The 23,295-nt window shown below is 35.6% G+C and overlaps 1 protein-coding gene across 1 annotated transcript; it reads left to right on the top strand.

Moving 5' to 3' along the window:
- The first annotated feature begins 17,098 nt into the window (after nucleotides 1–17,098).
- On the top strand, nucleotides 17,099–18,253 carry LOC120121635 (transcription factor TCP4-like). The gene has a single exon (XM_039140952.1). It carries the CDS (start codon nucleotides 17,153–17,155, stop codon nucleotides 18,236–18,238), a length of 1,086 nt encoding a protein of 361 aa, XP_038996883.1. The 5' UTR covers nucleotides 17,099–17,152; the 3' UTR covers nucleotides 18,239–18,253.
- Nucleotides 18,254–23,295: the final 5,042 nt, after the last annotated feature.

The raw sequence follows: 23,295 nt of genomic DNA, 5'->3' as shown, positions 1-23,295 counted from the left end.
TAGGGGATGAAATTAATTTAAAAGTAAAATTATAGGGTAAATTTTAAAGTAAATTAAAGATTAAGATTGACTTAGGGGAAATATTAAATACTTTAAAAAAATGAACATGCCTCGGGAGTAGATCTAAGTTCGAAACTTCGAAACTCCACCCCTTTTTGGTCATCAGCGCAACCCACGCTTTGGGTTATTCAAACCAAATCTCAAGAAAAATAGCATGCACATGCGAGAAATGAACGAATCAATGTAAAAAAAGATGCTACCTTTTATTTCCTTTTCTAATCGTTTACAATAGTTTTGCCTTTGTATTTTTTCGTGCTTTCCTCTGTATCTTGTATGTAAATCCTCCGTTACAAATGGGGAGGATTACATGTATTTATAGTGAAAAAAACTAATTATTTTTAGAATTCTATTAACAATAGAATCCTAATGTAACTAGACTCCTTGCTCGGTTGTTGCACGTTTGTTGGTGTGGTTGTTGCTTTAAAAGATATGGTGGTGGAAGAGTCCTCTTAGGAGATGAACTCTTTCTAGTTCTATCTTTTAAGAAAATGGGTGTCTACAGCTTCCCCTCTTTGTCCTTTTTCGTGGAACGAAAAATAGGACAAAGATAAAAAGACACAAATTTTCGTTCAGTGGAGTTGAAGAATAACTCCCTGTCGAATTGAGTTGCGGATGGCTCCTCCGTCGCGAAGTCGAGTCCATATTGAAATGATTTGAATCAGAATGTGGCTTCTCGTTGTAGTCCACTTTAGTCTTCTTCTCGGTTTAAATACCTTGGCTAAAAATTCGACTGGAAAGTAATCCCTTGACTCCATAATGTGGTTGATATGCTCTCGATCTGAATGAAACCAAACTCGAAAAGTCTTCATTGACAGATAGCTTTTCTCGACTTAAGCTATGCTGACGGAAAAAAGGCTTCTTGCTACTAAGGCACGGCTAACCCAGATCTTCTTCTCGGCTTGAAAACCTCGATTGCAGCCGGACAATAGTGTGATTGAGGTGTCATCGAGCTGAATGGAATCGAACTCGACAATTTTCGTTGACAGATAGCCCTTCTTGCCTTGAGCTATGCTGTAAATTTAATTTACCTCTGAGTTGAATGTAATCGAACTCGAAGGTCTTTGGTGATAGATAACCCTTCTTTGAGTTGGATATCCTTCGTCATGATGTTGAAATCCAATCTAGAGATGGATGATGCTTGTGTGCACGATTCCCCTTCGTCGTGAAGTTGAAACCGCAGGTGGCCCATTCGTCGTGAAGTTGAGCCTGGTAATTGGATATCCTTCATCGTGAAGTTGAAATCCAAGTGGGTAGTATTGTTCCGAGTCTAATATCCTCCGTCGTGAAATTGAAATTGGCTCTGGAACTGGAAGTTGTTTGTTGACAGCCAGCCGCCCCTTCGCTGTGAAGTTGAACTTGTGTTGTCTCGAGTTCAATATCCTTCACTGTGAAGTTGAAATTGACTCTGAATGAAACTGAAAAGTTGTTTGTTGACAATCAGTCGCCCCTTCGTTGTGAAGTTGAGCTTATGTTGTCTTGAGTCCAATATCCCTCGCTGTGAAGTTGAAATTGGCTCTGAAACTGGAAAACCCCTTTATCGTGAAGTTGAGCCTCAAATGGCACGATATCCTCCGTCGTGGAGTTGAAATTGTGGATGTGCGGGTACGATATCCTCCGTCGTGGAATTGAAATCGCGGATGGCTCCTTCGTCGTGAAGTTAAGCCTTGACTTGAATATCCTTCGTCGTGAAGTTGAAATCCAAGTATTGTATGTTGCGGGTGGACACGATTCCCTTCGCCGTGAAGTTGAAACCGTGGATGACCCCTTTATTATGAAGTTTGGTTTCGAGTTAGATATTCTCCGTCGTGAAGTTGAAATCTACTCTCGAGCAAATTGTTTCGCTTTGAGTTCAATATCCTTCGCCGCGAAGTTGAAATTGACTCTAGCTAAAACCTGAAAAAGTTATGCATATATGTGATGCTATGAATGCAATGCTCTTAGGTGTGCCTAAAATGCATATGCAACATATGTTATCTTGGGGCTCTGGAGAGAAATCTCGATCTCCGTTTGCCTGTCTGGAATCTTGATTCTTGAATCTTCAAGTTTTGATCCCTGATCTTGAATTCTTCAAACGTTCAAATCTGATGTGCACATTCTATTTTTGATTTGTGAAATGCTTCTCGACCATCTCAAGTATGTGTCTGAGTTGAGTGTAATGGTTCAGATGATGCTTCAAGAGAAGTTGTCTCGAAAGAGATATAATTCGTTTCAAGGGAAACGATCTCAAAGATATTTGTTGTTTCATGAAAACGGTCTCAAGGGAAACAAAATTTTGTTTTAAGGGAAATAAATTTGAAGAGTTTGTGTTTCAAGAGAAATTGTCTCAAGGGAGACAAAATTTGTTTTATGGGAAATAAATTCAAAGATTTTGTTTCAAGGGAAACTGTCTCAAGAGAGACGAAATTTGTTTCAAGAGAAACTGTCTCAAGAGAGACAAAACTTAGTTCCAAAAGAAACTGTCTCAAGGGAGATAAAATTTGTTTCAAATAAAACATATTCAAATAATTTGTTTCAAGGGAAACTGTCTCAAGAGAGATAAAATTTGTTTCAAGGGATACTGTCTCAAGAGAGATGAAATTTATTTAAAGGGAAATGTTTTCAATGTTTATGTTTCAAGAGAAACTGTCTCAAGGGAGACAAAATTTTGTTTCAAGGGAAACTGTCTCAAGGGAGACAAAATTTTGTTTCAAGGGAAACTATCTCAAGAGAGACAAAATTCGTTTCAAGGGAAATGTTTTCAATGTTTATGTTTCAAGAGAAATTGTCTCAAGGGAGACAATATTTTGTTTCAAGGGAAACTATCTCAAGCGAGATAAAATCTTCTTTTTAAAAATAGTCTTGAGTGAAATGAAATGCCTTCTTTCGAGTGAAACAGTCTCAAGTGAGACAAAGTTTGTTTTAAGAAAAGCAATCTCAAGTGAGATAATCATCTGCATTAAATGAGACTGTCTCAAGCGAGACAAAATTTATATTGGAAATGTTGAATCTGAAAATGAATGTCGATCTTTCAATCTGTTGAGTTGGTTGAAGTGTGACTTCTTGCTACTGAGTTAAGCAATCACCATCAATTTTTAGAAACTCTTTTGAATCAAGTATCTTTCGCCTTGAAGTTGAAACTTGACTCTAAAGCTGCAAAACTTATGTATGTGAAAAAATGATAAATATGATGCTCTAAAATATATGCATAATGGATGAGTTTTTGTTTTATTCCTTGGACAGAATCTCATTTTGTGCCTGCTAGTTCCTACATGTGCAGGAAAATCCTTCGAAAGATCTGATCGTTCGCATTAGGATTTTGAATCCCCGGAGATGCCCCAATATTCAATGTTGAATCTCCAAAAATGCCCCAACATTAAAAGTGCCCCTATTGTTCCTCATTTCTTGCCTCAACATTAATTCTAAGCATGAGATTACTGTCTGAGAGCCACATGTCATTTACCAAGATCCACTCTAGAGAGATTGTCTTGTTTGAAAAAATGTTTCTCTTTAATTTTCAAAGTTCTGAAAATATCAATTAAAAGAGTTTCAAAAAATGTTTAATCAGAAGTTTTAAAAATATTGCCCCTTTCACGGTTTTACAATTGAGACGAATCATAAAACTAGAGTTCAATGGATATCAAAGAATTAATTACAATGTTAATCCTTCAATAAATTATAGCTATTTGACACGTGCCAAGATCAAAGCTATTTTTGGGAAATGGTTAAGTAAGGAAAGGATAAAAAGTCTCAGGTTATTGTGTTTGGTCAAAGGTTTGGCATTTTTTGTTTATTTGATGCTCAAAGGTTTGATGGGGTACCTTGTATGCTCCTCTACTGGAAGGTTCTTCGACTCTCAACTTTCATGGTCATGCTCGGATTGTGGGATGCCTTATCAAGGAATTTGTGCGATCGCCTCAGCTGCCCAATTTTCGTATTCGAGCCGCCTTTTCAAGTTTTCAACTCGAATCCTTCTTTGGTTTCAAGACGTCATTCGTAATTTACGTCTTGAACCCCCCTTTGTTATTTTTCTCTATCATATATTAATTACACTGTTTTTTTGCAAATAACGATTAGTCCTGATGGGCGGGATGAAATCTGAAGATAGTCTCTTCTGTTTAGAAATCCATGTATGATTAGAAGGGACTTTTAAGGCACGTAACGCAGGTCATGGTTCATGGTTATGAAAGAAAGGGATAAAAGTCTCAAACAAGTGTTTAAGGGTGATTGAACCAAGGATCAATTCATTCTGATGTCTTCAATCATATCTTGCTCAATTATGTGTGTCTCTCTTGATGCTCTATGATCTTCAAGTGGAGTGATTCAGTAATTCAGAAATGATTGTGCTTGATCAATCTCATTTGATGCTCTATGATCTTTGAGTGAAGTGGTTCAGTGATTTGATCAATCTCATAGTTTGAATCTCGATGCGTCGTTTGAATCGAGAGAATCTTTGCATATGCATATTGTCTTCTTTTTTCTTCAATTTTCCTTTGTTTTTTCTCTTTTTATTTTCTCTTTGCTTTTTTTCTCTTTTTTCTCTTTTTGTTCTGATTGAATCTTCGCATTTGGCATTTGGTTCACCTTTCGGTATCTCATCTGAATCAATGTCTTCACTCATGCGAGCAGATTTTCTCCACCTTGCCCCCAGTGTGGAGGGTGATCTTTGGTTAGGGTTGAATCAGAAGAAAAATACTATAGGCTTAAAAAGGGACACAATGGATATATATTTTCTCCTGTTGTGAAGAGATGAAGAAAGAAAGTCGTTCATCATTTCATACATGGAAGTCCTCACAGAAGAGGTATCCCCAGGGGGATAGATTTTCAGGATTAATTTTATTCACATGAAAATAGTTTAATTAATGCATGGTAGAATTATTTCGAGTGAATTCTTCTTTCTGCTTTTTACCCCCAACATGTCTCAATGTTCAGGCTCCCTACGAGATGCCCCAAGTTGTGTCTTAGAATAATGTTCATGTTCAAATGAACAACTCAATGCCTTGGGTTTTAATGGTATAAAAATATCATTTTTGAGTCTAAAAAGACAATGATGTATGTGTGTATCAAAAAGATAAAGGCATTGTTAAAAAATTTCAAAGGGGGGTAATGTCAAAATTTGGTCTTTTTGGTAATGACCATGAGTTATTTTGGGTAACGAATCAAGGTATTTTATTTTGGGGGTTGAGACAGGATAAGAAAGGTCTAACCTTGTCATGTGTCAAAAATCCATAATTCTTGAAGAATTAAAAGAATCCTTAATTCATTTAATATTCGAAAAACTAAAGATTAAGATTTGTTTAATTGCTCCACCTTAAAAAGTAGCATAAATTCAATCGTTTAAAAGATTAAGCGAACATGAAAGATCAAAGACGTGTTCAAACAAAACAATCCTCTAAGTGCAAATGATATATGCAATGCCCCTTCTTCGGCTGTCCGTGCCTTTGAACCCATCAGGTTTTGGATCTCGCGCTTCAACGCCTTATAGTTCTCAAAGAAATGTTTGGAGCATCCTATGTGGCAACTGCAAACAACTTCAACATCGTAGCCCTTAGGATATGTAGACTATTTTCTCATATCATCTTGGCAGGCTTAGTCGTACAACCAGCTGATCGAGCTCATTCGTTATGATTTCAGTTTTTTCTTTTGATGTTACAATCTTGCTTCCATGTGGTGTCATGTGGTTAAAACCACTTCATCGAATTCTCCATGAATAAATTTCATGTTTATGAAAATGCTTAAAATGAAATGTAGATGCAAAATGCAAAAATGCATGAAATGTTCGAGGCATTGATACAAAAATATGTCTGTTACTGTAAATAACCTTTATTGGGACAAAAGTGTTTTATCTTTTAAGAGACAATAAACATATTTAAAGGTATATCCGGACTAAATCCTCTAGACCCAGAACAAGTTGACTAGTCATTTGCCTTCGTCTTTCACCGGTTGAATAACCTGTTGAACCACTCCGACCTCTCTGGATGAACCGTGAAAATGTTGAGTTGTTTTTTGTACTGGTTCCCAAAAATTGTCGAATAACTGCATCTCTGGCTTTCATCCTTTGCTGAATCGGAAATTCCATTGAAATCCTCCATCAAAGGGATTATCCGAAGTTCATTTGCTTGTTTCTTGAATTTGTCGACAGTGACTTGCCATCTTGTTCTTGTTTTCTTTAAATGGACTCTCGAGGTCAGTAACCTTTTTCTCGTCTTGCCCCTGCCACCTTTGTCAACCCATTTTTGAAAAGTTAACTTTTGATGTACTTGATTGTGGGCACCATGTCTTCTTGATCGAATGTGACACATAGTTGTCTTGCAAATTGTCCTCATTTTCTTTCTGAGTCTTTTCTGACCATAGCCGGACCCCTGCGTTTTTCATCTCTTGTATTACAACCCCTTTGTCCATTAATGCAAATTATTTATGGTTAACGAACACGTTTTTTTTGTGTGTATCAACACCTCTTTTGAATGATGCAGATGATGGAAATAAAATAAAAGAGAGAAAAATTTAAAAGAGTTAGTAAGGTAAAGATAATAATAATGAAAATAAAAGGTCATACCCCACATGATATCTACCCCGCATGCTTTAATTCCTACTCGGACATGATCTCTATCCCGCATGCTAATTCCACACAAATCCTAACCGCATATTTGTCTAGTTCGCATGTTTTGAACAGAAAGTAAAGCATGAAACAAAGAAGCCTAGGGTTTGGAATGAGGTTTTGGGGTGGGCTCTAATTCTCCATAGCCTTCCAGTTTATGTTCTAAAAAACAGGACCCGAGTTCTCCTTGCCGATACCCCCTTGGGCTTACCAAACCCTTAATCTTAAGCCCATTACAACCTTATGTGGACTAAGTTAAACTCGAGAGGAAACATTCCCTTATGCCTGCACGGTGAATAAATTCACACGAAGCCATAAGGTATATGAATCCCGAAGGCTACTTGCTAGGCCCGCACGGTGAATAAATTCACACGAAGGCGTCACTTTCACCCCCACTTAAAAGGGTTCGGAGCTCGGGTATAGAGCTAGAGATGGAAACTTTTCAAAAATCTGAAATCATTGAAAAAACGTCAGTACAACTATTTACTTGAAAAAAAATAATCAAAGATAAATAATTGGAATCGAATAAATAAATTAAAATTTAAACTTGTAATTTTCGCTAAAAAAAAGAGAACCGAAAATTAATTTCGGCCTGACTCACTTACCTGTCCCCAGCGGAGTCGCCAAGCTGTCGTAACCGTCTTTCGGTTGGGCCCCAAAATTGGGCTTCGACTTGAAAAATGTGGATTGGAGTCGTCACCGACCATTTTAAAACGAATTTAGGTGGGTCGGACACCATCTTACCTGATCTGCATTTTTACCAGAAATGTGTCGGGTTCGGGAGTCGGTTACGGTCAAGGAAGGATTAGCACCCTTGAACCGCCTTTTCGGTACCAATTAATTTGTCGGTTGTCTTAGTTGCGAAAATTTGAAATTAAAATTAAAATTTAACAGACCCGATTCAAATTACTTACAATTGATTGATTTGAATACCCTTAAAAGATAAAAACTTTTAACTCGTAGCGAAGTATAAAATCGAATTAGGATAGCAAGTGTACAAACGTGAGAATAATAAATAAAACAAGAAAAAATGGAAAATAACAAAACACGTAAAATATAATAAAAATAAACAAAATGAATAAAATGTTAAAAACAAAGACACAGATAAAGAAAAAATATTAATGGAGTAAAAAAATAAAAAAGGTAGAAGAAATTAAAAAGGAATAAAAATAATGTACACATATAAAGTAGTATTTACTAAAACAAATAAAAATAATAAATATGTAATACTAAGTAAAACAAATAAAAAATAAAGATATACATGATATTAAGAAAAGAAATAGAAAAAAATAAAATAAAGTAAAAATATAATATATATAAATAAATAAAAACAAAAATAAAATATTAAGAAAATATATATATAAAAACGTATAAAATATAATATTAATAAAAAATACATATACATAGTAAATGGAGAAAAATTAATACATCTATACATACATATATATATATATATATATATATATATATATATATATATATATATGATATAAGATATATAATAAAATATAATATAAATAAAAAAAGGAATATAGTAAATAAATAAAAAATATAATTAAAAAAATATATATAGGGGATGAAATTAATATAAAATTAAAATTAAAGGGTAAATTTCAAGGTAAATTAAAGATTAAGATTGACTTAGGGGGAATATTAAATACTTTAAAAAAATGAACATGCATCGGGAGTAGATCTAGGTTCGAAATTTCGAAACCCCACCCCTTTTTGGTCATCGACGCAACCCACGCTTTGGGTTATTCAAACCAAATCTTAAGAAAAATAACATGCACATGCGAGAAATGAACGAATCAATGTAAAAAAAGATGCTACCTTTTATTTCCTTTTCGAATCGTTTACAATAGCTTTGCCTTTGTATTTTTTCGTGTTTTCCTTTGTATCTTGTATGTAAATCCTCCGTTACAAATAAGGAGGATTACATGTATTTATAGTGAAAAAACTAACTATTTTTAGAATCCTATTAACAATAGAATCCTAATGCAACTAGATTCATTGCTCGGTTGTTGCACGTTTGTTGGTGTGGTTGTTGCTTTAAAAGATATGGTGGTGGAAGAGTCATCTTAGCAGATGAACTCTTGCTAGTTCTATCTTTTAAGTAAATGAGTGTCTACAAGTATCAAATTGGTAAAATAGAAAACATAATAAGTATAGCATTTTTAGAAGTGAAAAAAGTTGGATACCAAACATGTAATGTTTAATAAGTATATGCATCAAATTGATTTTAAAAAGTAAATATCACATTTGTAAAAGTGATAATCTCATTCTCCTATACCAGATAGTATACTAAACCGTTGAGTAAAATATGTGAACATTGATTTCTATTATTTTGATATAATAAATAAACATAAAATATTTTATATTTAATTAAATATTTTAGAAAATTTCAAAATTCATAAAATTTGATTTTGAATAAAATAATTTTGACATGTTATAACTAATGAATTGAAATATTTAATTTTAAAATTTATTTTATCAAAATTTAATAATATTTTATTAAATATTTTTGAAAGTTGTTAAAAACTAAAAAATATGCTTTCTTTTTTGTTTTTTTATATATATATATATAATTTTGAATTGATTTAAATATTTTAAATTGTTTTAAAATGTCTTCAAAAACTTTTAAATCATAAAAATATTTTTTATTAAGTTAAAGTGATTATAAAGTAGTATCTCTTACTACAATTGCTAGTGCTCAAACCAAAGACATCTAGTAATAACAAGCATTCCTTTAATCACTAAAAAAATTTATTTGTATAAATCATAAAAATACTATTTAGATACTATTTGATATTGTTTACAATATTATTAATGCACAAGTAAAATTCATAAATAGTGAATTATGAAATTTTTGATACTCTGCGTCCTAAAATAACTTTAATGATATGTTTTTCTTCAATCGTAATATTTTTAAGTAGATTTCAAAATGCATATTAAAATTTTTTTTTGGAACTTTAGTTGCATGATGTATTTTAATGCTCAGGAAAAATTCATCTCCAATCACTATAAATGACTAAAAACTCATTCCTCGTAATATAAGTACCTCAAAACACTTTAAGAATGTGACTATAGCTATCTAAATTATAGTTGTATATCTTTTTTCTCTTGTATATAGTGTATAAAGCTTTGTTGTATATTTTTTTTATTTCATTCTTAAACATCTACTTAAAAGGTATCCATTATTTACAAATATCAAACCTTGTAAAAGGGAAAAATTATAATTATTTAAAAAAAAAATTAGAGTGATTCTATCTCGGTCATTGTAAAGGATAGGGGATGTTTCTATTTAAGACTTGAAAATATAGTTTTATAAAAGTTAAACATTTTCCTTAAAAGGTTAAATTTAAGTTAGTGAATTGGAAAATTCTTAGTGGTAAAAAGCTAAGGCAATAAATGTGGGTTTTGATTGATAAAATCGAATTACTAAAACTTGATTGTGCCAAAATTTTTATTGTTTTGGTTAAAATTCTACCAAATTTTCTAAATGCTAATTTATCCCTGTTAATGATTTTCAGTTTCTCGATAGAGTTAATAAAATGAATTTTAGTATTGATATATAAGTTTTTACGATATTATCATTTTTCCCTCATAAAATTATACATGATGAACATATTAAATATTAAAAATATAAAATAATTTTAATTACTCAAATTTATTAGTATTTTATTAAATTAAACTTTTATATTATTATTATATTTACAATTTGAGTAAAGTCCGAAGAATAAGATTTGAGAAGGAACTATATACAAATAATTTATTATTTTAGGGATATTTTTGTCTAAAGTGGTGATAATAATTGTATAAATTATAATATCTAAGAATTTAAAAATAATAAATTATTATTAAATAATAATCTTTTTCATAAATTAAACGTTAGAATATAATTATGATGATAATGATTTTTTATGAACTTATAATAATATTTTAATAGACTCTTGTAAAAAATTATATTTTGATTAAATTATACAAGTTTTCTGTAAATGACGTATTTGTTCATACACACAAATAAATTAAAAGAATAATAAAGAAATGAGATAATTTGTTCGGAAGAGAGATTTTTTGAGTTAGTTTACTAATCACTATAAAGAACATCAGCAGGTGCAGTGAATTATATGAAACATAGATCTTTAATCTCTTCTCTGATCAAAACTACTGTCAACTGTACCCACTGCCACCACCACCACCATCATCATTAGGAAGTCAATTTAAATCCGATTTAGGCCGGATTTTGGGAGATTGCTTATTTTATTTCGAATTTCAATTTAGAGTGATTTTCGGGATTTTGCTATTTTTGGCAAAATTCGAATAAAGACGATTTTTTTGCTATAACAGTCCGGCTTGTGGACTGCTTTTTGGATGGTTATTGATTTTATAATATTTTATTAAACCCTAGAGACTTTTTTTCTCTGGTTTTTGGGCGAATTTTCTCTTGTGAATCGTCTGTCGGAGCTAGCCTACAGGATAATCACTATTCTGTCTGGCGTCAGTTGGTGTCAGAGCTTCAACATCTTCTTGGGAAATTTCACCAGTTTCAATGGCTGGAGGTCGTGGTCGTGGTCGTCGTGAGCAGGTTCCGAATGAGGAAGCCCAACGCCGTGATCGCAGCGTTCAGGATGTGATGATTGCGGATTTGCAGAGGCAAGTCGCAGAATTAACCCAGCGCCTGGCGGCGCAGGATTTCGAGGATCGTGAGGCCTCTGATCATGATACCAATTCCACTTTCGAAAACCCATATCACAATCGCGCAGGATTCCGGGGCGCAGGATTCCGGGAGCACCGTGGTCAGGAGGAGCGTCATGGAGACCTCGGTTTTCGGGTCGATCTCCCTGAGTTTGCTGGTACGTTACAGGCCGAGGGATTCGTGGATTGGATTAATGTAGTGGAGCGTATTTTTGAATATAAGGAAGTCCCCGATCGTGTGAAAGTGAAACTGATCGCCATCAAACTCAAGGGCAGAGCATCTGCGTGGTGGGAACAGTTACGACGTTCACGAGAAAGACAAGGCAAAGCCAAGATCACTGATTGGGAGAAGATGAAAAAGAAGATGAAGGGCCACTTCCTTCCCTTCGGCTACACGCAAACCTTATTTCAGCGACTTCATGCGTTGAGGCAGGGCGCGCGATCAGTCGATGATTACACGGAGGAGTTTTACCAATTGGTCGCCCGGAACGATTTATCTGAGACGGAGGAGCAGATGGTGGCGCGATATTTGGGGGGTTTACGCCAGCCCTTGCAAGATGTCCTCAGCCTTCATTCATTGTAGAGTGTTTCGGAAGCATACCAGCGTGCACTTGCTGTTGAAAAACAGCAAAACAGGAGACCAGTGATCAGGAGCGATCACAAAAGTCGACCAGTTCGCCCTCAAGAGTCCCGTCCTGCTCAGCAGCCACCGCAGGGTAATTCTAACCCTACTATTAGATGTTTTCATTGTGGTGAACAAGGGCATAGGGCGACTGATTGCAGGAAGCCTGCTAGTCAAAAGGGCAAAAATTTGTTGATTGAGGAAAACGTGGAAGACGAGACTGAGGATATTGGCGAACCCGTGTATGACGATGATGAGACTGATGATGTGCTGTATGGAGATGGTCATGAGACTCTGGTCGTTCGCAAGAGTCTACTTACCCCCAAGGGCGATTCAGGGGACGATTGGTTGAGAACCAATATTTTCCACACGACTTGCACAGTTGCAGATAAAGTCTGCAAAATGATCATTGACAGCGGCAGTTGTGAGAATGTAGTGTCCGAGGAGGTTGTCCAGAAATTGCAGTTGAAGACGGACCATCATCCTAAGCCATACAAGTTGTCATGGCTAAATAAAGACAGTGAGGTAACAGTTGATAGGCGATGCCTCGTGTCTTTTTCAATTGGTAGAAAATATTTTGATAATGCCTGGTGTGATGTTGTGTCTATGGATGCGTGTCATATATTGTTGGGTCGACCTTGGCAGTATGATCGCAGTGTCATTCATGATGGACGGAAGAATACATATTCCCTTAGCATCAAGGGAAAAAAGATTGTGTTGGCACCCCGGCGGGAAGGACTTACTCCTACCCCAGTAACCCATAATACTAATCTGCTTTCTATGTCCAGGTTTTTAGATGAGATTGAGCATGGCGGCGTGGTCTATGCCTTGCTACCTTACGAGAACAATGCAGTAGACGTGGATACAGATTTACCAGTAGAGGTGCAGCGGCTGCTAGCAGAATTCTTTAACTTGATGCCAGAGGATCTTCCTCCTGGACTACCACCTATGAGGGATATTCAGCATCAAATTGACCTTGTTCCTGGGTCAAGTTTGCCAAATCGACCAGCATATCGCCTCAGTCCCAAGGAGGCCGAAGAGTTGCAGCGACAGGTGGAAGAGTTGTTGGAGAGGGGATATATTCGAGAGAGTATGAGCCCATGTACAGTCCCTGCTCTGTTAGTGCCAAAGAAAGATGGTTCTTGGCGTATGTGTGTTGACAGCCGAGCGATCAACAGAATTACAGTGAAGTACCGGTTTCCAATTCCCCGTCTAGATGATATGTTGGATCAGCTATCTGGTTCTAAGATCTTCTCAAAAATTGACCTTAAGAGCGGTTACCACCAAATCAGAATAAGGCCTGGAGATGAGCGGAAGACGGCGTTTAAAACGCCACAAGGGTTGTATGAGTGGATGGTCATGCTCTTTGGGTTATCCAATGCGCCCAGTACATTCATGAGATTTATGCATCAGGTCTTGCGGCCTTTTTTGGGGAAATTTGTTGTAGTTTACTTCGATGATATCCTCGTTTATAGTCCGACATGGACTTCACACTTCGATCACCTCCGTGCTGTTTTTGAGATGCTGAAAACGGAGTGCTTGTTTGTCAATCAAAAGAAGTGTTCTTTCTTCACTACTTCTGTGACTTTTCCATGTTTTGTTGTGTCTACTGATGGTGTTCATGCAGATCAGTCAAAGATAGATGCAGTCTTGGAGTGGCCCAGACCAAGAACCTTACATGACATCCGAAGTTTCCATGGCTTGGCGTCTTTTTACCGTCGATTCATTAGAAATTTCAGTACTCTGATCGCCCCTATCACAGAGTGCCTCAAGGGGCGTGATTTCCAGTGGTCTGAGGAGGCAGAGGCCAGTTTTCAACTGGTCAAGCAGAAGATGACCGAGGCTCCAGTTTTGGCACTTCCATATTTTGACAAAGTGTTCGAGGTAAATTGTGAGGCATCTGGCGTTGGCATTGGTGGTGTTCTGAGTCAGGCAGGTCGTCCGGTTGCTTTTTTCAGTGAGAAGCTATCGGGATCAAAGAAAAATTATTCCACTTATGATCTGGAGTTCTATGCCATAGTTCAGTCCCTGAAGCATTGGCGTCACTATCGAGTACAGAAGGAGTTTATTCTGTTTACCGATCATGAGGCCTTGAAGTACATCAATGGCCAACACAATCTGAGTAGACGTCATGCCAAGTGGGTAGAATACTTGCAAGAATTCACTTTTACGCTGAGGCACCAAGCAGGGAGTTTGAATCGCGTCGCAGATGCCCTGAGCCGTCGTACCTTACTTCTCACCACCATGAGTACTAAAGTTGCAGGATTTGAGACGTTCACAGATATGTATGCAGCTGATCCTTCCTTTGGAAGGATATTTCAGGAGGTAACTGAGGGTCACCGTCATGATTTTGTTTTGCATAATGGGTATCTGTTTCGTGGATTACAATTGTGCATTCCAGATTGTTCATTGAGGCAGCAAATTATAAGTGAACTCCATAATGAGGGACACTTTGGCCGAGATAAGACATTGGCCCTTATCTCTTCTGAATTTTATTGGCCCAAGTTGACTAGTGATGTGGCCCATTATGTGGACCGTTGTTATGTGTGCCAGCGGTCTAAGGGAGTTCTCACCAATGCGGGATTGTACACTCCCTTACCTGTTCCTGAAGCTCCTTGGTTCGATGTCAGCATGGATTTTGTACTAGGCTTACCCCGCACCCAAAGGGCCTCTGATTCTATCTTTGTTGTGGTTGACAGGTTTTCCAAGATGGCTCATTTTGTAGCTTGCAGAAAGACTATGGATGCTGACCGGATTGCCCATCTCTATTTCAAGGAGATTGTGCGTTTACATGGTGTTCCTCGATCCATCACTTCAGATCGTGATACTAAGTTCATCAGTCATTTCTGGAAGAGCCTGTGGGGGAAACTGGGAACGCAGTTGAATTTCAGTAGCGCCTACCACCCCCAGACGGATGGCCAGACTGAGGTGGTGAACCGAAGTTTGGGAAACCTTTTAAGGTGTTTGGCAGGAACGAAGCCGAAGCAGTGGGATTTGGCATTGCCTCAGGCAGAATTTGCCTACAACAGATCAAAAAACAGAACCACAGGTTTAAGCCCATTTGAGATTGTCTATGGTCAGAACCCATCCGGGGTGTTGGACTTAGCCCCTATTCCACGTATAGGACGTTTCAGTCCTAAAGCAGATGAGATGGCAAAGTATCTTCAGGGTATCCATGAGCAGGTGTAACAGACCATTCATGAGAGCAATACCAAGTACAAGACTCGGGTCGACAATCATCGTCGTCAGGTACTTTTTGATGTTGGTGATTTTGTTTGGGCTGTATTAACTCGTGATCGTTTTCCTGTTGGTGAGTATAATAAGCTTAAGGATCGGAAGATTGGACCTTGTGAGGTCGTGCAGAAGATCAATGATAATGCTTACAGGTTGCGACTTCCCAGTCACTTGAAGACTTCTGATGTCTTTAATGTGAAGCACCTGAGTCATTGTTTTGTGGATCCTGATGACACTACTCTGAACTCGAGGACGAGTTCTTTCCAACCCGGGGTGACTGATGCAGGGGGATCCGAGACAGATGATGCTGAGCTGTCAGATTGCACGTTGATGGCACTGAGATACCATGAGTTGGCAGATCAGCGCAAAGGCGGGAATTGATTGTGACATGTTCCTCATTGGGGTCGTTTTGAGTATGTTTCAGTCTTTTGGCCATAACTTTGGCTACAGGTGTCAGAATCGCGCATAAGACCCCAATCCGGAAAGCTCTTTTCGACGCGCACGCTCTCCACATGAGCTAAGCTCCATGTGGCCTTTTTTTTAAACCTCAAATTCTGTCGTTTTCCCCTCCGAATCACTAGATTTAGTTATTTTTTACTATTTATGGTAATATTTCGATTGTTAATTAGGAAGTCAATTTAAATCCGATTTAGGCCGGATTTTTGGGAGATTGCTTATTTTATTTCGAATTTCAATTTAGAGTGATTTTCGAGATTTTGCTATTTTTGGCAAAATTCGAATAAAGACGATTTTTTTGCTATAACAGTCCGGCTTGTGGACTGCTTTTTGGATGGTTATTGATTTTATAATATTTTATTAAATCCTAAAGACTTTTTTTTTCTCTGGTTTTTGGGCGAATTTTCTCTTGTGAATCGTCTGTCGGAGCTAGCCTACAAGATAATCACTATTCTGTCTGGCGTCACTTTCCCCTATACAAAGCTATATCTAAGACACCCTATACTGTTCTAACATCAACTTTCCCTCTCTTTCTTTCTCTCTGGTTTTTTCCCGATAAAATTCTTGTTAAGCAGAATTTTGCATCCGGTCATTGTTGGATGTTAAAGAAAAAAAAAAACCCATTCTCATAATTTGGTTACTGAATAAAATAGTACAAAGGAGAGGTTCTATTAGTAAAATCTGAGTTTACATAGAGAGAAGAATGATGATCGAAAGAGATGGGTTGGACAGGGAATAAGTGCTGTAACTTTTGATTAAAATCTGCAACAAGAACTTAGGGTGCGTTTGGTTCACGGAATGTAAGATTACCAGTGGGAATAAAAGATTACCAGGGAATATGATTACTGGGAATGTTGTATTTTGTGTTTGGTTGGTTTAGCAGGAATGTAAGATTACCGTGTTTGGTCAAAGGAATAAAAGATTATTGGAATGTATATTTGACCAAATTGTCCTTATTATATATTTGTATAATATTACAAATTGTAAAATATTTATATATTTTCTTTAAAAAATTAAATTCATAATATTTATATAATTTTTTTACAAAATTAAAAATATAAAAAATGTTTAATGAAAGGGTAAAAACAATTTAACCCCTAAACTTCATATAAAAATTTTAATTATAGACTTTTTTTGTAAATCTAAAATAATTTAAGGATAAATTTGTAATTTAACATTCGTAGAATTTTTATTATTCAATGACAGAAGAAGGATATTTTTGAAAAAAAATAAAAATTTAAGGGCATTTTAGTCCAAAACGCCGGTAATGTTACAATACCTAAGGGAAGGGAGGTAATGACATTCCCGGTAATATATCCCAAAAAATCTACTATTGGTAATAAAACATTACCGAGAATGAGATTCCCGGTCAACCAAACATGGGAATGTGGAATTCCCATCCTATGGGAATCCCACATTCCTTGAACCAAACACCCCCTTAGGGATCTGAGCTGGGATCCTCCGAGGAGTCGTCGTTATCACCATCGAAATCAATCGAACATGCAAGAAGAATGGGAGAAAATCACCCCCAAGCTGCAACATCGTCAAGGTTAAGGATAAAGCAAGTTGGAGGAGAGATCGTGGAGGTTGAAGGAGGTCACATTGTTCGATCAACCGGCAGGAAAGATCGTCACAGTAAGGTTTGCACAGCCAAAGGTCCTCGAGACCGACGTGTACGTCTCTCGGCTCACACCGCCATCCAATTTTACGACGTCCAAGACCGCCTTGGATACGACCGTCCCAGCAAAGCTGTAGATTGGCTTATTAAAAAAGCCAAATCCGCCATTGACGAGCTCGCCGAGCTTCCTCCATGGAACCCTTTGGTTTCAACGAAGAAACCCAACAAGCAAGAAGATCCAAACGCAGCAACAGCAGCAGCCGGTGATTTTCACATCGAAAACCAAGTTCAAAGTCTCGAGCAACGAGAGATTGGAGATGACTTGGATAACAATAATTCCGGTTTTCTTCCGGTTTCATTCGTTTCTGATGAGATTGCCGATACTATCACTATCAGTCATTGTCAAGATCTACGGCTATCTCTTCAGGCATTTCCGGAGCCGATTCTTTTGCATCACCACCGTGAACACCAAGCTGCTACAGCTCCGGGACACAACAGTGAAGCTGTTTTATTCTCTGGAACCACCGCATTAGCAGGTTTCGATGGGTTAAATGTTGGATGGGAGCACCACCACCAGCAACCGGCGGAGATCGGGAGGTTTCACAGATTGTTTGCCGCCGACAGTGGCGGTTGCAACGACGGTGGATTTCTCTTTGGCACTCCATCACAACAGCTAGTGCCACCGGCTTATGGCCAAACCAACCAGTGTTTTTCTCAGAGGGGACCCCTTCAGTCCAGTAACACGCCCTGGGTTCGTGCTTGGATAGACCAACCAATTGATGACCACCAGAATTATCATCACCAAATCCCACAAAACATTCATCATCAAGCTGTTTCATCAACTATTGGATTCACCACATCTGGTGTATTCTCTGGTTTTCACATTCCATCCCGAATTCAGGGCCAAGAAGAGAAGCACGACGGCATTGCCAACAAGCTGTCCTCTGATTCTCTCCATCAATCGATCAATTTGGTTTAAAAAGAGGTTTTACTTCTACTACTTTCTCATTTCCGTTCCAACTTTTACTTCATGTTGCACTTGCATGTTGATTGTTGACAGTGATTTGGGAAGATTTTGGCCAATTGGGATTGTTGGCTTGTACCTTGGGGAAGAAGAAATCTAGGTGGATTTTTCAGGTTATTGCATCTGCAGTATGTTGATTGTTTGTAGCTTTAATTTATATTTGATTGAGCTCTTGGAGCTCAACTATGGTTTATTTTTTCCTGGGACATCAAATATGTTTTATTGTAATTACTGAACTATTTGATTCCAATGTTTGTTTTGTTTGCTACTCTTTACGTGTGTTTCATTTAAGAAGCAAGTCTAGTTTGTTTTAATTCAGATTTGTGTTTTTTCTCCTCAATTAGGCCTATATTTCTCGGACTCGAATATTAGTATGTATCCAACACAAGTATAGATACTCGTATCCTGAAATGTGTCGAACATGGTTAGTTCATATAAAACACGAAACAACCTCAGTTACTAGAACCTAAACCCTAAACTCTGGATCAGCTAATTTTGGGAAAAGTCTTAATCCATGCATGGAGAAGTAATTTTCAGAGAACAGTAGAGATAAAATAGAGTGATAGCCTTAGATGCCATGGTTTGCAGTTGACTTAGGTTGAATCCAAAGATCCTGCAGTTAAAAACTTTACCATTTTCTAGCTCAGTTTGCATCAGTCAAACTTTGGATGAGGAATAATCAAACAATCACCATTGCAGACATCTCAATTTGCCAGAATTAGCAGACTTTTCATAGTCTTATAGGAACAGAATAACTTCAGCTTCTTACATATTTTTTTACTAGTCTGGAGTGATTACAATGTAGTATCTGTTTAAAAGACTCTAAACCATTTAACAATTAACGCTCAAACGACCCTAAAGATGTCATGCTTGAACCCGGGACCTCTAGGGATAATAACAATCCCTTAAAGAATGAGGTCGCTTAGTTCGTGCTGCTTACATGCTTTAATATCAAACAATGGGGTTATATATGAACCATGTCTTGGAGCTTATATTAGCATTGAAACCAGGTTGTTGAAGCTACTTAAAAACTGATGAACTTGTTCAATCAAAGATGTTATAGAAGATATATAGACCAAATGGGGCTAAGTTGAGTACATCTGCAGCAGGAACCATAAAACGGCAATGAGCTGAATACAAAAAGTTACACAGTACAGGATTAAGATTCCACCAAAATTTTGGGACTTTGCCCATCTGTAAATGGTCCCTCACTGCAATGTATTTCTTGGAGCCTAATATAACATAGGGAAAACTATTTCATATATCACTTAACTTTTTCCCAATGACTCGTTTATATCACTAAACTTTCAATTATATCGATTATACCACTGAACTTTAGTTTTACATTCAATTATACCACTTCGCCGTTAAGTCAGTAACGAGACGATCAAACGGTCACATGGCTAACGGTTGCTGACGTGGTCTACCACACCAAAACGACATTATTTAGGCGTGGTTGTTTTGATGCCTAAAACAATGTCGTTTTTGACATTGAACTTTAGGGGTGTATCAATTTTACCACTAAACTTTTAAACAATTTTCTTTTTTAGCACTGAACTTTCTGGCCCCCGTCGACAGCCAAGCACCACCCGTTGTCAGTCATATTTCATGACAAGATCGGTATCAAAACGTTTGTATTCCACTCTTCTATCTTCTCATAGGATCCATTTAAAAGTTTGATGTATTAGTACTTTGATCTCTTTCAATGTCCGTTTGAAGAGGCTAGTTTTGAGATATGTTATTCGTCTTCTCGAAATAATATTTTTCGCTATTCAGATTTTCGAACAAACACACTAAATCTCATTAATCTAAAAAATTCTCAAAACAATTAAAAAATTATAGATTTTTTTGTTTCATTTGTCGATTTTGAGTGAGTTTCGTGAAAAACTAATCATATCAGAATAATGAGGAGTGAAATACAAATATTTTTATATTGATTTTGTCGCGAAAGACAATCGGTGACGAGAGATGATTGGTGGCCGATGATAGCCAAAAAGTGAAATACCAAAAAAGTAAAATGTTTGGGAGTTAAGTGGCAAAATTGATACACCAGTAAAGTTCATTGTCTAAAATGACTCCGTTTTAGGCATCAGAAGAGCCACACCAAAACGACGTTGTTTTGATGTGGCATACCACATCATCAATCGTTAACCATGTAATTATCTCGTTAGCGACTTAACATATAAGTGATGTAATTGAATGTAAAACTAAAATTCAACACTATAATTGAAAAAATTAAAAATTCAATGATATAAATAAGTTAACAAACAAAATTTAGTGATATCTGAAATAGTTTTTCTTAAAAAATAACCTCTTCAACTTTGCTGGAAATCCTTGTTTCTCTATATTTAGCATTAATATTAATCCATAAAGGAATGCTTTGGTTCTATTATTTTTGCGCTATGGTTGTTGGTTATGTTGTTCTACTCTTCATTTTTTAAATAGATTAATTTGTGTGATTAAATATAACTAACATCACTTAAACAATATAATATAATTAATTTTAATATGAAACACAAATATCAAATAAAAACTTATTATTAAAAAAATGATATCTAACCACAAATCAAATTATGTATCTACATTAAATTACTCCTACATATCAAACTCAGTTATATTTTTTAATAAATATTTTTTAATAAAGTTCAAAAACTCGGTATAGTGGTCTTAAAACGTCAAACTCAACACTCTTAAATCTTATAATATTTATAGAAATAAATATTATATGCATTAATTATTGGATTTTGTTGCAATGTATCATCGAAATCTTCCTTTTTAAAATAAATATTGATAGATATAAAAATATTTATTTTTATTTGTGATTTAAAATTTAAATATTATCGAAAATATAATATCATTTACAAAATTATTATTCAAACAAATATAATTACAAATATGAATTTCCATTATCATTATCCAAATAACCCCAATTAAAGCATCATCGTTGATTTCGAGCTGACTTTCTTCTACCAAAAGTACTAAGACATCATAAAATAATTACAAATATAATCTTTTGTTTTTAATTTCTATCATCTTCAACACTATTCTCAACCTTCCAAATTCATGTTTTTGAAGAAGTTCTCTCAATTCTGATTTTTAAAACTTAATTCCTTGTTATTTTATTTTATTTTATTTTTTATTCTACTTTCCTTCTTAAGGTTAAATCTTATTTCTACACTTTAAATCAATATTTCTATATTTCAACTTAAGATTTTCAATAAATTTAAGATTTAATAATGAGTTGTTACAAAAAAAAAAAGATTTAATAGTGAGTTCTGAATTCTTCAACAAAGTTTAGTTGATTTTAAACCATTTTCAGTAAGTTTTTAATGAGGAAAAGAGGTTTTAAAAAATAGATTAACTTATATTATTATGATTTGAAGAAATGAAAATGATTTTTTAGATAAAATTATTTTTCGATATTTTCGTAAGATTTGAAATTAAGATTGATAATCTTTGATTTCGATCACTCTTTTAGGTCATTAATAATGTGGCATACAAATGTTCAGAGTTGGTTTAAAAAGGGGTATTCATAGAATAATTTTGTGTCTTCTTAGTTGTAATCTGATACTTTTCAACCATTTGATATATTTGATAATTGAAATTTCATATTGATATTTTAGTAAGAGGATTTTGTCATTGTTTTGAAGCATATATATTTTGTGAGTATGTTAATCTCGGATCAAATGGTTGAAAATTAGTTTTAAATTTATTTTTTATTTGGGTGTGTAAATCTGAAAGTTTTATATTAGTCTTGAAAGATGGCAATATTTATTCTATGATGGTATTAGTTTTAAATAGAATGATTTTTATAGTGTAGAACAAAATACACATGAAATATTTGGCTACTTTCTAAAGACACATAAAAGACTCGACGTCTTCTGAATGGAGTTTGGGAAAGACAAAGACAAATACAAGAGCTAATACAGGAAGACATTGTGTCTTTCGTGCGACTTCCCAAAGATGTCGTGTATTTCATGCAACTTCTCAAAAACGCCAGATGTTTCATGAACATAAGTAGCCATAATTGAGGAAGGAGTATCACTTTCTCTTCATTTGCCTCGCCTCCTTTGAACACCTCCTCTAATTTGGAGACCCATCTAAGGCTTATTTATTCTAGTTTTGGAAGGTCGCTACCTGCTGTAACGGTAACCAGAAATAAGCTTTTCAAGTTCAAACATTCCCAGATATGAATGGGTGTCAAATTAGGGAAACAAATAGGTTGTGATGGAGTTTGATCCCTGTCAATAATCTGTTCCGATTCCTCACAGAAGAATATATATAACCTGCTCAGTTGGCAAATTTCGAGCAATGGTAGATGTGAAGATGTATCTTAACCTTGTGCAATCATGGACTTCCAAACTGATGAGATTATTAAAGTTGTGTTGATATTATCCAACACTGGGTCAAACACATGCTTATTACCAGCACTGCTTCGTCATTCATTGGTTGTTGTGTTAGTGTATATGGGTTCTGAAGAACTATCATTCATTTGTTGTGCTAACATAGGATAAATTTATTAGTCGCATTCAATTTAAAGGATAGAATATGACATCTATTTCTGATTTCTGCATGCTGATGTGCTTTGTATTGATAAGATTTTTGTGATTTACTTGTGTGGATTACTATGCAATCTATTTATGTTTTCGGTAATTTCACATCCTTTTATTCATCCGACTGTAGTGATTTTTTTAGCTCGTTTATTTTCTGTCTTTTCTTTCATACCATCTAAGATAAAGTGTACATTTATTAGTCATATGTTTGATCTCGTTCAGGGAGGATATTTAACCGTAGTTAAATGCTACAGAATGTAGATGCATTTATATTATTATTATTAATATCATCATCATTGTATTTCGTTTTAAAAACGCTATGACAATCATCATTGTAATTTTTATTAATTATTTGTTTCTTTAACCATGGGAATAGTAAAAAGTGCTACCAATATAATTGATTCCAATGTTGGTACCGTCGACTCACCCCATGGCACAGCAAAAACAAAACTTCGACGG

The sequence above is a fragment of the Hibiscus syriacus genome, unplaced genomic scaffold (assembly GCF_006381635.1).
Source record: "Hibiscus syriacus cultivar Baekdansim isolate YM2019G1 unplaced genomic scaffold, ASM638163v2 tig00110377_pilon, whole genome shotgun sequence".
Classification (NCBI taxonomy): Eukaryota; Viridiplantae; Streptophyta; class Magnoliopsida; order Malvales; family Malvaceae; genus Hibiscus; species Hibiscus syriacus.
This window is presented reverse-complemented; position numbering and strand designations above follow the sequence as displayed.

Excerpts from the sequence above, each read along its gene's own strand:
- LOC120121635 (XM_039140952.1), top strand. The coding sequence starts at position 17,153 with ATGGGAGAAAATCACCCCCAAGCTGCAACATCGTCAAGGTTAAGGATA.